Source organism: Chrysochloris asiatica, unplaced genomic scaffold (assembly GCF_000296735.1).
Source record: "Chrysochloris asiatica unplaced genomic scaffold, ChrAsi1.0 scaffold00002, whole genome shotgun sequence".
Classification (NCBI taxonomy): Eukaryota; Metazoa; Chordata; class Mammalia; order Afrosoricida; family Chrysochloridae; genus Chrysochloris; species Chrysochloris asiatica.
Window position 1 is genome coordinate 21616349 of NW_006408520.1, and position 15782 is coordinate 21632130.

Genomic DNA, 15782 nt, shown 5'->3' on the forward strand with positions numbered 1-15782 from the left:
ACCAGGAGGTCCTTGTATGGAAATGAAGAAATGATAAACACAAGGTTTCATACAGAATTTATAAATCTGATTTTTTTTCATGTTTTTTGCTCAAAATAAATTGCAGACTGAAAATATTATGGAAACCTGAGGACTTCCTTTTTCCTTACAGAAAACTTTGCAAGTTACAGATACAGTGTATGAGTTTTTTGTTGGAATCTTCATTACTATTCTCAGATTTCATTCATCCTCCATGCATTGACAGTGCTTGTGAAATATATACAAAGTTGAAATACATATAAAACGCAGACTCACTTGGTTTCCTTCTTCTGTAGCCATTTTCCATGGACTGGACACCCTAACTGTGATGGGCATTGCGTTTGCAGCATTTGTGATCGGAGCACTCCTGACGGGAGCCTTGTGGTACATCTATTCTCATACAGGTTAGTGGAATTGTTGACTATTTATTGGTGGAACATCTCATGGGCTTGCCACACATGGACACTCAAGTGTTTTGTTGGACAAGTGAATAGATGTAATAATGAATGAAAGAGAAAGTTTGTTCCCACCAGTTTCACAACTATGTATTTTGGCATAAATTGGGCTTTGCAAAAATATAATCTGCTAGAAGCAGTGTTACAAAGGAATGTTTGGATACTTATGTTAACTGCAATTGAAAAGTTGTTGAAGTTTAGCTTCCTATAGAGCTATTTTATGGTTATAGTTTAATTTTTAAAAAGTTCAAGTAGACAGACTGGAAATATGAACCATCCCCACAAAGCTAAAGACTTCAGATTAGACATTAAATGGGCAGGAAGTGAAAAAGATGAAGCCAAGATTTTATGACCATATCCTCCAAGGTGCTGAGTACAGGTCTTCAGAGTCCCTAATCAGTGACTTCACCCAGAATTGCTCAACCCTTTTTTTAAACCCCTGCTATACTTTTCTTCTTTTGACTATTTCATTGTGTTTTAGGTTAAAGTCTACATAGCAAATTAGATTCTTATTCAACAATTCATGCATACATTGTTCCGTGACATTCGCGATACGCCAGCAGTCACCGTTTCCACCCACTGTCTAGTTTCCATCCATCCAATTTCCCTGCCTCTTCTTGCCTTCTCATCTTTGCTTTTGTATAAATGTTGACCGTTTGGTCTCATGTAGTTTAATGTTTAGAGGAACACATTCCTTCTCATGGGTATTACTGTATATATTATAGGTCAATCTATTATTTTGCTAAAAAGTAACATCAGGGAGTGACTTCAGTCCTGATTAAGGGGGTGGGTGTCTTGGAGCAAGTTGGAGGTGTTCCTCTAGTCTCTTTTTTTTGTGAATTTGAGATTTGTTCTACAGTTTCCTCCTATTCTAGCTGGGATCTTCTGTTGTGTCCCTGTTCTGAATGGTCGGTGGAGGTACTTGGACCCCAGCTAGTCTCAGGCTACAGCATGCCATACTCTTCTTGGATGGCACCAAGTCTAAAGCTCACCTCTCAATGAGAGTTTAGGAGCATTTGATATTAATGTTGCTTTTCCTAGTCAGCCTTTGACTGGAGTAGATTTCATGTGAGAGAGAAACTTAAATGCAGTGATTCTGAGGATAATACAAATCTGTGAATCAATTTAGGAGTATTACTGGTGGACAGCTTTTAAAATGACCAGAAGGGACAGCTTTCAGCAGAGCAGCATTTTAAGGTGTATAATTTTGTCCCAAGAATATTAATTTGTCCAGATCTCAAAGTTCTTTGCAACTTTTCCATCCTCCTGCATGGGTGTGACATTCTAGGGCTATTGGTACCTTATGCTGTATATTGGGAATGAATTTGAAATGACTCCAAGAAAATTGTAATCATGAGGTTTGCATACAGGGGTGTTGTTGTTAGCACCCAAGTATAGGACTTCCAAGGAGCAGCTGGTGAGTTTCAGCCACCAACCTTGTAGTTCAAACAAACCTTGAGGTCGAGTGCTTATCCTATGGTGCCACACCAGGACTCCTTTAACCAGGGTTGTTGTTGTTAAGTGCCATTGAGTCTGCTCTAACCCATAGCGATGCTGTATAGGTTTTCCAAGGAGCAGCTGGTGGGCTTGAACCATCGACCTTGTGGTTCAAACCAACCTTGCAGTCTATCTAGTTCATTAACCCACAGTACCACACCAGGACTCCTTAACCCATAAATCCTCCACATGTGCCAGATAAGTCTCACAGACTGGCCTTGGTCATAAGGCTTGTTGTTAAGTGCTGTCGAGTAGATTCTGACCCATAGCTACCCTGTATAGGGTTTCCAAGGAACAGCTGGTGAGCTTGAACCACCAACCTTGCAGTTCAATGACTTTGCAGTCTGACGCATTAGCCCATAGTGCCACACCAGGGTGCTGATCATAAGGCAGCACCCTCAAATTTGAAAACTAAGATTTGTCACTGAGAGTCAGGAAGCCAGACCCAGGCAAAGTAAGGCAGGCTCTAGTAGAACCCTCTCCTCCTGATTAGAACCCCCTCCAACTGATTAGAACCCTCTCTGACTGATTAGAACCCCCTCCAACTGATTAGAACCCTCTCCGACTGATTAGAACCCTCTCTGACTGATTAGAATCCCTTCCAACTGATTAGAACCCCCTCTGATTGATTAGAACCCTCTCCGATTGAAATCCCCATAGTGGTCCCACTCTCTCATCCACAGCCAATCACACAAACTTGATGAAAAGCAAAGTTTGGCTGAAGGTGTTTATTGCTGTTCATTGAATTTGGAGATTTGTTGTTACTGCTTCCTTCCCTCTCAAACCACAGACTTATGAGGTGTTTTTAAGTTTTGTTAACATAGAAATAGATTTGTAAGTACATTAAAGCAAAACCTTGCCTGTTGTGCTTTCTAGCAAAATAAAGTGTACTGTTTGGGAAAGCGTAAAGATTTACAAAAACAGTCATCGGTTAGTATCACTAACAATATAGCAGAAATACTTTTTATTAAAAGCATTAGCTTCTATATCATTCTACAGACTGTTCCTGGGGAACACTAGGGGCACATTTACATGAACAGGTTTAATGTTTCTAAAACCTGCAGTAGGCTCACTTCCCCACCTCCAAATAGGAAGAAGAGCCAAATAGTAGTTTCTTATCCAGAAACTCTTCTGTTTCTTCTTACCTGGGTAAACTAGCAGTGAGTTTCGATGAAAGGAAATTTTGTAATGCAGCCAGTGGGGGTGGGGGGAGGGCGAGACGGGGGTTCAAACCCTGACTCAGTCTGCTTCAATTTCCACAATAAACTAAGTTGTAGAACTCAGACCTTATATGGCATATTGGGGGCGGGGGAAGGGTTCAGACAGCATCTGCCGCTTTGTCAAAAACAATCCTTAATTTGGACAATTTTCACTTTAGCTGTGCTTTCCACTCCTTCTGCAGCACAGAGCACTAAACCAAATCACGTGGCTGAATTGTAGATAGCTACTTCCATACCTGGAACATGAGTGAGTCTTAGGGAAGCTTGGTTACCACTCTGGGCATAAGGAGTTGTCATCTGATAAATGCTTGCATAAGGCTATATCAGCTTCATGTGGGAAACGCCATTCCTAGAACTTGTTCTCTCCATTGCATAAGGCTATATCAGCTTCATGTGGGAAACGCCATTCCTAGAACTTGTTCTCTCCTAAGACAGTGCCAAGAGGAGGGCCAATGAAGGGTAGAAATGGTGCTACAGTAAAACCATTGTTTCATGCTCCTTGAGGGGTCTAGCTCATCCAGGAATACCTCCATACACTAGTCTGTGAAAGTCCCTAAAATTATATATATGCACTATCATATCTGCATTTTTCTGAGTAATGGGATGAAGATTTTATTTTCCATTAAAAAGCTATAGCTTTATCATCAAAGGAGTGCATGTACATAGTTTAAAGGCTGAAATAGTTAAAGGCTGAAATAGTTCTACAAGACTCATTATGATTGCTCTGGAAAGGATTACATTAGATGGTACTAGATGAGTAAAGAAAATGCAGAACAGAATTCAAAGTCATAAGGAAGACCAGGCTTACTGGTCAGATAGAGATTGGTGGAACTCCAAGATTATGTCCCTTGATGACCCTTCAGACCTGGACCTGAATTCACCCCCGTGGCTCAGTTTTCAGCCAAGTAACATAGAAGGGTCCTGGTGTGGCACTATGGGTTAATGCGCCAGACTGCAAAGCCATTTGAAATGCAAGGTTGGTGGTTCACTCACAAGATGCTCTTTGGAAACCCTATTCAGGGTCACTGTGAGTCGGAGGCACTTAACAACAACAACAAAACCAATACATACCATAGAATAGTCGACCATTTGAGATCAAAGGAGCAGTACTGACTGAAGGACAAAATTGAGAAAAGTTGCAAAAGGATGAGGAATGGAAACACACAGCACAGGGAGGAGGTGTGATATGTGATGTTACACAGAGGAGAGTGCAGTCATTGAGATGAAATGAAGGGTATGATTTCTTGAATATAAAACTAGTGATCTGCCCTGTAAAACTTCACTCAATTCACAATAGAAAGATTGAAGAAAAATCAAAATTAAAGAAGTTTTTTAAAAACTTGTTACTAAAAACATCAGTCCTATACTGTCCACACCCCCATATCCTTCACCCCAGAGCAACTACTGACTCTTAGCCGGTTCCCCTATTCCTCCTTTTCCTCTTCTTCAAATTATTGTCAGAGTTTTGAGTGCCAGTTAAATCCAACAGAAATTCACAGTGTAGGTACAGTCTAGGTATATGATGTTATTGTTAAGTGCCATCAAGTTGGTTCCGAGTGACCCTGTATAGGGTTTCCAAGGAGCAGCTGGTGATCTTAAACCCTGACCTTGTGGTTCAAACTGACCCTGCAGTCCAGTGCATTAACCCACAGCCCCCCACCTAGACTCCATAGATATACTATGTTGTTAAGTGCTTGTCGAGTAGATTCCGACCCATAGTGACCCTATATAGGGTTTCCAAGGAGCAGCTGGTGAGTTTGAACTGCTGACCTTGCAGTTCAAACGGCTTTGCAGTCTGGCACATTTACCCACAGTGTCACACCAGGACTCCATAGATATACTATAGGAATATAGAAAGGACACATTTAGGCTGGACAACTTGGAATACTTTAATTCCTACTTTTTATCATTTCCCCCTTTCCCCATAATTTACGAAAGTATTCCAGCCCACTCCTCCTAGAGAGTTCCACCTGCACAAGAAGGTATTCTAGCTTGGAGAGTAGAGAAGGACTGTGTTTTTTAACGTTAAAAAGATAATATTCAGAACGCTTGGTGATTGTAAACTTCTCTGAAAGAAAGGTGGCCTAGGTCATTTTTCTTACTGGAGTGAACCTGTTAAATTATTATAATTAGATGTCAAAGAGCTGAGTTATTCATCCTGTTTTTCTTTCTATCAAGAGGGAATATTCATTCTCAGTCATCCCTGAGAAAGAGATTCCATAAATTCCCTTTACAACAAACCAGTCCTCAAAATCAGCAAGTTCTTTTCTATCTGACCCATATCCCTGTGGCCCCCATTTAAACTCATTTCCTTATGTTCTGCCTCAAGAGAGATAAGGGAACAGCTGTCTGTTCCTCTGAAATAATCATCCATGGGCAGGATTTGCAAACAGCTTCCTTTGAGCTAAATAACCAGGATTCTTTCATCTTTCTTCTAAACTCTTCTTGATATTCACATCTTAGAAAAAGTTTCTTCCTCTAGTATCCCAACCAGGACCTGCCATGGTAAAAAACCTGGTGACAAGAAATCAGTGGTAAAGTAGACCTCCAAAGACATGACAGGAAATTAGACATGGGTATCTATCTCCACACTAAACTAAATAAATAAATTTATTTTAATAATATCATCCCTTAAGAAATACATTTTTTTCTGTTTCTTAAAGCATCTGACATTATCTAGGCCCAGTCCCAGATACATATGTGAAATGGGTAAAACTAATCCTGAATGCTCTTGTTGTCAGCATATCCACCCCACCTCCAGAGTACTTCATGTGATAAATGCCTCTTTCCTCTACTCACTCTTGTCCCTAAGTTGTTCTTCCTTCAGTGTGGTTTCACATTTTAAGGGCAAAGATGCAAACCAAACACATTTCTTCCGATAGCCCAATGTGTGGAAGGAATCTCTCTGAGCCTCTTATATTCTCTTGGCTTGACCCATCCCTGACCATCCCCTTCAGAAGTAGCTTTATTGTATTGATCACACCAAAAGCTATTTTAGAAAAAGTCAATGCTCCAAGAAATCAGAAGTAGGAAGTAGAAAGTCCAGGGGATGCCGTGTCCTTAGGCAAAAGGATCAGCGCGTCATGGATTTTTCTGTCATGCTTCTTTCATCTGAAAACTCTTTTTGTCAAAAGGTAAAATGCTATTATAAATTTGGTTATATTATGAAATCTCCAATATCTTTCATGTGAAAATAGCCACAAAGTTACAAGGAATTGTCTAAAGAAAGGGGTTTCAACATTTCCAACATATTCTCTCCAAGATTACCAGGGCAGATGATTGGATCAAAGTAAATTTGATTATGAGGGTAAATTGGCTCATTCACCTTGGTACAAAACATCCTGTAATCTTGCATTTGGGGGCTTTTTTGTTTTGTTTAGAACTTTATTTTCAGCAGTGTTTTGTATTAACAGGATAAGAGTTTCCAAAACCATTGAAGTTGAAAGACATTTTTAATGAGCACTGATTAAAATAAACTGACATGGTAACAGATTATATTTGGCAAATAGAAATCGGAAAGCAAATATCTTGACTTCCTGAGCAGGGAGTAGAACTGGCACTTTTCCTGAATGTGCATAATCAAGCACATGTCAAATCTAAAGGAACTTGTTTGCTGTCAATGAGGCAGGGTCCTCTCCCATTTATCAAATGAAGCCTTAACTGAGCCATAGAGGAAAGTGGGAGACGTGTTGATACATTCTTTCTTTAAATGAGGAAAGATGTTTTTATACTGTCATTCTTAGACGGCCACATTAGACCTCGTTGCTTGTGTGAGGATCCAGCTGGTGTGTGGGTTGTAAGGGGGCTGCTGAACTCTTAAAGTATATCAGGATTTGTTCAAGTCCCTGGAGTAATTTTGGTAAACATCAGAGTTGCTGAGAGATTTGGTGCTCTTCTAGAAATAAAGCTCCCACTCAGGAAGAAGTGAGATTTTGGCAGAAAGTTGGTGCCATTGAGGCAAATGCCGCCACCCATAATTACTTACACATGTGAAGAGTGGGGGCAATGGTGGGGTGGTTGTTATTGTTGTTAGGTGCCATTGAGTCGTTAGCTACTCATAGCAACCTTATGCACAACAGAATGATACACTGCCATTGTCCAGTCCTGTGCCAACCTCACTATCATTGTGAGCCTGTTGTTACTGCCACTGTGCCAATCCATCTCTTTGGCGGGGGTGTCTTTCTCTATTTTGCTGACTCTTCATTTTACCAAGTATGATGTCGTTCTCCAGGGACCGGTCCCTCCTGATAATATGTCCGAAATATGAGAAGACAAAGTCTCTACATCCTAGCTCCTAAGGAGCATTCTGGTTGTACTTCTACTAGCCCAGATTTGTTTGTTCTTCGAACAGTCCATGGCACTTTTAGTATTCTTCTGCAACACCATAAGTCAAATGCATACATTCTTCTACAGTCTTCTTTATTCATTGTCCAACATTCACATACATATGAGGTTATTGAAAATATGGCTTGGGTCAGGCGCACCTTAGTCCTCAAACTGACATCTTTGATCTTCAATACTTTAAAGAGGTCTTGTGCAGCAGAGTTGCTTAATGCAATATGTCATTTGATTTCTTGACTGCTGCTTCCATGAGTATTGATGGTTGATGTGAGCAAAATGGTGAACAAATGTTGAGTCCCTTGCCCCCTTTACAGCTCACCAACCAGTTCCAGAAGCAAATGTATTCAGAGGAAACACAGCAAGTGTCGAATACACAACAACCATATAAACTCTCTGAGGTTGATGAAAAAACGTGTGTAGCTCTGTGGTTCGAAAATGGGTGACAGGGAAAGCTGTAAGCAGACCCAAGGGCATGAGCCAGTTCTACATTTTGCAGTACTGCTTTTTTGGCAGAGGCTATGTGAGGCCCCAGAAAAGGAATGGAAGTAGCTCATTTGAGTTCCGTGCTCAGAGGGGCAGAGCCTTTGCGCTGTGTGTTTTGTTTTAACGGAGCAGCCTGGAGGGTTGCTTATCTCTGGCTGATAGATGTGTATTCCAGCATGACAGGAAAGAGGAGGCACATTCATAAACAGATGTGGCCCTATGGGGCTTCCCACATTTGAGGGGATAGACTGTTTACAAGAAGTTTATGAAGTTGATGCTCTGACTTTTCAAGGAAAATGTAACATTTTCATTGGAGAGCCCTGATCACTTTTCCCGACCTAGAGCCACTTTTCTGAGGGCTGCAGAGGCCAGTTTTGCTGAAGAAAAGACTAACTCTAAGATCTTTTGTGGTGTTAAATCAAACCATGTGTGTGACCTGAGGTTTCCTTCCTCTGCAAAGCAATGTACATTTGGCACAAAGAATGGGTTTAGCTAAACTGCAATGGGGTGTGTAATGAAAAGTGGGATGCTTCATATGTTAGGAGATACTCGCTCTGCTCTCCACAGCGAACCTCAGAGTGGAAGGGACTGTCAACCACCATCCCCATATGCAAACAACTAAGCCCCTTTCCCACAAGGCTTTTGTAAGTAGCAGTCTCCTCCTCTGCCCAACCCCCTTTGTAAGGTAGTTTGTCTGCTTACTGCAGAAAGGCACTCTCTATGTTGTTAGCTGCCACAGAGTTGGCTCTCAGTTCATGGTGGCTTCATGCACAATAGAATGAAATGCTGCCTGGGCCTGGTCCATCCCATGATTCGATGCATATGACAGAGTTGTGATCCATAGGGTTTTCATTGGTTGCTTTTTGGCAGTAGATGGCCAGGCTTTTCTTCCTAGTCTGGTTTAATCTAAAAGCTCCTCTGAAACCTGTTTAGCATCATAACAACATGCAAACCTCCACTGGCCAACAGGTGGAGAATTGAACTGGGTCTCCTGCAGGGAAGACAAGAATTCTACTGCGGGCCCACCATTGTCCCTCTTCTCTAGACTTCATTGCCCTATTTTTAACAAGTGTATTCTGAAAAAGGCCCCTAAGCTACCAAAGTTCTCCTATTATAGTTTATAGACACTACAATAGTTTTATGAAAAATCAGTGGGTCTGACAGGTACTGATCACTTGGATTACACATTACAGATGTTGGTGATTTCATCAAAGGACCCTCAAATCCACAAGACTGTGTTGTCAACTGTTAACAAGTCTTAGCTACTGTGGCAGCCAATTACCTTAAAAATGATCTTCTTAGCCCTATGCAAGAGGCTTTATGAGCAAAACAAAACAAAAACAACTATCCAGAACCTGGTCTAGCTGCTTCTGCCCATGGTAGGGAAAAACATGGACTAAGCTGACAAAGAGGAAATGGTCTCTTCAGGAATGCATACAAATAACATGCGTTTCTCTTTGCATCTTTATTAATTGCAGGGGAGACAGCAGGAAGGCAGCAAGTCCCCACCACTCCGCCAGCCTCGGAAAACAGCAGTGCAGCCCACAGCATCGGCAGCACACAGAGCACACCCTGTTCCAGCAGCAGCACGGCCTAGCCCGCCCAGCCCCCACCAGGGGCAGGGCCTGGCAGCTGGTGCCATGTGCCCAGACTTGGAAGGCTTCATTTTGGCTCCCTTGTAAAGAGTGAATTTCCATATAAAATCACCTAATGTACTCACCACCCACTCACCCATCCAGGGCTAAGATAAATCCTGACCCCTGGACTTCTGACCTTCACGCTATAATTCATGTGAGAAAGCAAAATTGGCGGCCTTGTCCACCGGCCCCTTATAGGCTTGGGGGTTCTCAATGTGAAACACATGCCAATTTTTTAAATGCTGCTTTGTCCAGGTAAGAGCACCAATAATTTGAGGCCCTGAGTATTACACAGACTCAAGGAGTTGGTAAGAGGTTGCTAGCCAGATAGTAGAACCAGTGATTAAAGTGGCCAAAGATTCCTACGTGTCTAAACCAAGATGTAAAATAACAAGAAACACTTTAAGACTTTCTAAGCATCCTCCAGGTCTTGTTTGCACCTTCTTGACCTTGCTGCCATACCCTGTAGGGTCTGATGTGTCGGCTTGATGGGTGCTCCCCTCCGGACTGCGTCCTGACACACATCAAGGCAACATTCCTTACTTGTGCCCTGGGCCAAAGCCAATGCTGATTCTCTTATCAGTGTCCTCTTTCTCTGCACACTTGCATACTGATTCTGGGGGGAAAAAATCGTCATGCAAATTTTGTGTTTCTTTATAGATATAGAGACATTGAAAAATGGCTGAATTCTAAGACTAAGGATTTGTGCCCATTTATGACATTTTGTTCTGTTTGATCGATAAATTGGAGCAAAATTCACTTGTAGGGTTGAGGAGAAATTTGAGGAGATATGTGTATCCGTGTATGCAAGTGCAAATATGTAAAAATGTCATCTGACATACTCATTTTCTATGTTGAAGAAGAGAAAATCCATTCCCCATTTGAAAATGTTCTGTGCTTTCAGAGTTGGAATTTATTCTTAAGTATATTTAGTGGAATGAGTGTGTCAACCTTTTGTAAAAACCAAACTCTTATAAGTTGCAAATGCAAGGCAGAGCCTTAGACTCCAGTTGGTTATCTGAACAGTGTCACCAGTTCTGCCAGGAAAGTGCTGAGATATGGAAAAGGGCACTCATTTGAGTAGCTTTAGTTCTCTTGCCTTTAATATACCCTAAACTCAAAAACAATTTTTGAGGTAAATTTCAATGGAATAATATGATGCCACTTTGCAGCTAAAATAAGCTCAACTGATACCTCTACGTTAAGAGAGAATGCCAGAGGAAAATTTCCACGCCAAATCACTCACTAAGAAGGATAGCTCCATTGCAAACTAAATATTATTCTTTTTCCATAATTCCTCTCAAACGACTTAAGAGAACAGGCTAGATTCTACTCCAAAATACTCACAAGTAAATCTTACTGCCTTAAAATAAGTAGGCTGTGCCTGGTTCTCCAAGAATGGAGACCGAAGTCAGAAGTGTTGACGACACTCCACGCCTAAGAGCAGTGTCTACATGGCCCAACAAGTAGGTGGAGGTTGGCAATCATTATTAATTATCCACGCATCGAGTAATTGTTTGATTGATTTGATAGGTGTAGACACAGTAATTTTAGCCAAAACATTGTATTAGGTTTGAGATTTAACAGGCTATCTACACTGATATACAAGAGGGCTCCAAAGTTTGTGGATAAATTCTATTATCTTTAAATTTCATTTTCCACAAACTTTTTGAAGCCCCTTGCATTGAAAACTGCAAATTTTCCACATACAAATGAAGAAAATGTACAATTAGAGGAGAATGTTTTCCTGTAGTTAATTTTTTTTTAACATAAGGGTATCAGAATGGAAGACCTAAATTACGCTACCTGTGATTGAACATAATGCGCTTTGCCTAACCTTCAGCTGAATGTATTGTTTTAGCATATTCTATGTATAAAAAAGTTTAAAGATGTCTTCAAAGAAGACTAGAGTCTTTAAATCACTTATAGCTATATTTTACTACAAAAATTTGTGTATAAAGATATATTTAAGTGTTTTAGATCAATTTAAGTTACTCCATATGAAATGTTTAATTTCAGTTACTGTGAATTCTTTTGATTACTTTTTTGCTTTAACAATGAAACAAAACAAAAAACCCTTTCCATCTTGTCTAAAAAGAAAATTTGTTATTAGAAGGTATTAAAAGATTTCATTTCCTAGCTAGATGAGGTTAAAGCCTTTTGTAATATATGCAAATCTATATTTTTGAGAGAGATGCTACATTACCAATGATTTTATAAAATAACTTGAATTTACAAATTTATAGCTGCAAATCAAAAGATTTTACTAAAATGAAAGAAAAGGGAAAGCAAATCACCTTTTATTTCTGATATATTTGAGCAAATTTGTTTGAATCTGTTTGTCAGAAGTATTCAAATCAAGGCATCAGTGTTGATGAAACCTGATCCCATGTTCATTAGAAAGTGAACATCATTAAGTACTTCTGTGAGTGTTGCTTAAAAAATGAATGTTAAAACTTTTTTCCCCCTAACTTCTTGTTACAGCATTTCTGATTCATAGTTCACAGTTTTAATACAAAGTACAAACTCTACTTTTATAACACATTCTGAAAACTTCTTTAAAATAGTTGTTATATTCCAACAACTGTTCTTTCATCAAGATCCTTTGTTATTTCTGCGGGCTAAAGCATTCATACAGGCCATTTGACTTTTTGTTTAATGCTAAAGCTATTATTGAAATGCTTTCAAACTCCAAGGCAGACATGCCCGTGGAATGCTCTTTAGCCCTTTCACTATGTGGTGTTTACCAGCTGTTACTCTACTCTGTATGTTAAAAAGTCAGATTTCTTCTAAGTTGTTTGTGTAGCATTTTCTAAAAACAACAAAAGGTTCCATGTCCTGTAATAAGACTGTAAATCCGTTTCCTGTGTGTGTTCTTTAGTGGGCATGGTTGTGAGTATGTGTGGGGGGCACGCATATGCGTGCCAGGAATCTTGTACTGTAACTACCTCATGATCTGAATGGTGACTGTACTGCTGGTCGTGTTAACAGAGCACATTTTGTTGGGTGAGTTGTGTATTTGTTTTTTTCTGTTTTATCTGGGGTTGTTCATGAAACTGACAGATGTTTTTCTTAAAAAAGGACTATTATCAGTTTCCAAATACAATACGTCCCTCTTCTGGGTTTTTTTTCCCCTAATGAGCCTGATTTTATTTCTGTTTTCATATATGAGGGTAAAAAGAGTACCCTTAAAATCCCTGTGGCCAGTTTGAACAACCCCTATTGTATTCTTTTCTTTGTCCAATGTGTCAGCAATTTTGTGAACATGCTTAGATGTATAGTTTTGATAACCACAGTTTTAAGTATTTTATCTGTGCATAATAAAGAGATATATATATATATCAATTATTCCTATATGTCTTATTTAGTCTTCATTACATACTACCACTGTAGACTGACAGGAACCATCTTTCATTGTGACTTTCTTCTAAAAGTATCTTCTGCTTTAACTGTGTTGATGAGGAGGGAAGGAGAAGACCAAGAGAATCTCCTAAGTACACTAAAACAGAGGGAAGTGGGGGTGAGTGAGACTGCTGCAGGAGCTAGTCCACTCTCCTGACAATGGGATGGGAAACCAGGAAGTGGGGGGTAGCCTTGGAATCTTCCTACACCATCTATCAATCTTCTAAAAGCAAGACAAGGGAAACAATAGATAATCTGTTGTTAGCTGCCTTCGAGTTGACCTCCAACGTGGTGACCCTATGCACAACAGAACAAAATGCTGCCAGGTCCTGGTATCCCCATGATTGACTGATACTGGTGTGACCTATAGTTTCCATTCACTGCTTTTCAGAAGTAGATCATTGGGCCTTACTTCCCCAGTCCATTTTAGTTTGGAAGTTCCACTGAAACTTCAGCATTACAGCTGCCACTGATAGATAGGGGAGTAGCTAGGTATAAGCTACACTGGTTGGAAATTGAACCCTGGTTTCCTGTGTGGGAAGTTAGAATTCTACCACTGAGCCACCACTGACCCTAATAGGCATTTAGGGTCTTCTGTTTTTATTCCTACCAAATGCTACAATGCTACTTCTCTGTCAGCATTTCCTATTTCAATATGGCATCAACACCTTCTAGTTGCCCAAGCCAAGGGAATCTTCTTGATTTGTCCTTGACTCTTCCCACCCACAAATTATCAAGGCTAAGTGTTATGCTATCTTTAGAATATCTTCCTCCAAACCACTGACTTCTACTACCACTGTGTAACTCAGTGGCCAAGACCCCATTATCTCTGTGCCCACTTCCCATTTGCTTCCTTCCAATTCTTTATCCACCATACAGCTAGAGTAATTCTATCTACCTACCTACTGCGCCAGACTGCAAAGCCATTTGAACTGCAAGGTCGGAGGTTCAAGCTCATCAGCTGCTCCTTGGAAACCCTCCTTGGTCGCTATGAGTCAGAACCGACTCGACGGCACTTAACAACAACAAACCTACTGCCATTGAGTCAGTTCCGACTCATAGCAACCCTGTGTAGGTTTCTGAAGCTGTTACTCTTTACGGAGGCAGAAAAACATCTTTCTCCTGAGGAGTGGCTGGTGGGTTTAAACTGCTGATTTTGTGGTAAGCAGTCCAGTGCTTATCGCACAGCATCACGAAGTCTCCTTAAAGTAATTCTTAAAAGACTCAAATCATGTCACTTCCCAATTTATGCAAGGGGGCTTCAAAGAGTTCATGGGAAAATCCTCACAAGGTTTCAAAGAGAATAGTCTGGCCCTGCCTACCTTTTTAGCCACTTCAAACTGATCTGCAGATGAGGCTTCATGCCGGAGTCATTCTGAACATCTTCTGTACCTCCCATGTGATTAGTTTGCGGAATACTTCATTACTTTCGATTCAGCATATTCCCCACCAGACAAGTTTATATAATGAAACAAGAGTTTTGTTTTTCTATCAACGATCAAATTATATCAGCAAAGATACTTTCACAAGTCACATTATCTCATATCTCTAACTTCTCGTCCCCTTTTGAGATTAGTGATTTAGATGGTTTGAAACAAAGGTACCAAGGCCAGCAGCCCACCCCCACACACCTAATCGCTAGGTGCCCACACAGCAGGAAAAGTAGGAGGTACTTAGGCAGCATCTCACTTGAAATCCCTCATTACTGATTATAGAATCCAGTCATTTTTTAGAACCAAGATTACCTGCCTTGGAACTAGCTCCTTCCTCAGAGAATAAACCATTGTCATTCAGTTGATTCCAACTCATAGTGACCCTATGTTGTCAGGTGCCATCAAGTCAGTACCAAGTCATAGAGACCTTATGCACAACGGAACGACACAGTGCCCGGTCCTGCACCAACCTCACAGTCATTGCTACACTTGAGCCTACTGCTGCTGCCACTGTGCCAATCCATCTCACTGGGGTCTTCCTCTTTTTCACTGACCCTCCACTTTACCAAGTATGATGTCCTTCTCCTTCTCCAGGGACTGGTCCCTCCTGACAGTATATCTGAAGAATGAGAGATGAAGTCTGGTTGTATTTCTTCCAATAGATTTGTTTGTAATCCTGCAGGACAGAATAGAACTGCCTCTTAGGCTTTCTGAGGCTGTAAGCTATATATATGGAAGCTGACTGTCACATTTTTCTCCTGCTGACCTTTCATTAGCCACTGAGCACTTAATCACTGCACCACCAGGATTCCTCTTCAGAGGATACAAGGGAGAAATTGGCAGGCTAACTAATTTATATACCAATAAATTCACTGTAAAGCTACTGAGCAGAAACCTACAAGATCCACAGATGAGCATCTGAGGTTCTATGCTGTTTTTTAGTTACCACTGAATCAGTTCCAACTAATGTGTGCAAAATAGAACTATGTTCCATAGGGCTCACCCTGTCTTCCTTTCCAAGGTGCCTCTGGGTTGGTTAGTAGTCAAGTGCTTAACCATTTATGTCACCTGAGGACTATGAACCAATTGAAAATGTATGTACAATTTAGTGTGGATGTATTTGGGCTTTTTTTAAATTTCTTTTTTATGAGTGTGTGAGATAGCACTGTTGTGGTGCTGGTGGATAAAAACTAGATTGCTAACTGCAAGGTCGGCAGGTCAAACCCAACAGTTGCTCTCAGAAACCCTTTGAGTCAGAACTGAATCATCAGCACACAACAACAACAAGATAGTCCG

General features: G+C 40.6%; 1 protein-coding gene across 1 annotated transcript in view; it reads left to right on the plus strand.

Annotated features, from left to right (window-relative positions):
* TGFBR3 (transforming growth factor, beta receptor III) overlaps positions 1-9611 on the plus strand; it is a 176323-nt gene extending 166712 nt beyond the window's left edge. The window contains exons 15-16 of the mRNA XM_006831059.1: positions 315-422; positions 9493-9611. Of these exons, the coding sequence (XP_006831122.1) occupies positions 315-422; positions 9493-9611 (227 nt within the window). The remainder of the gene's footprint in view (positions 1-314; positions 423-9492) is intronic.
* Positions 9612-15782: the final 6171 nt, after the last annotated feature.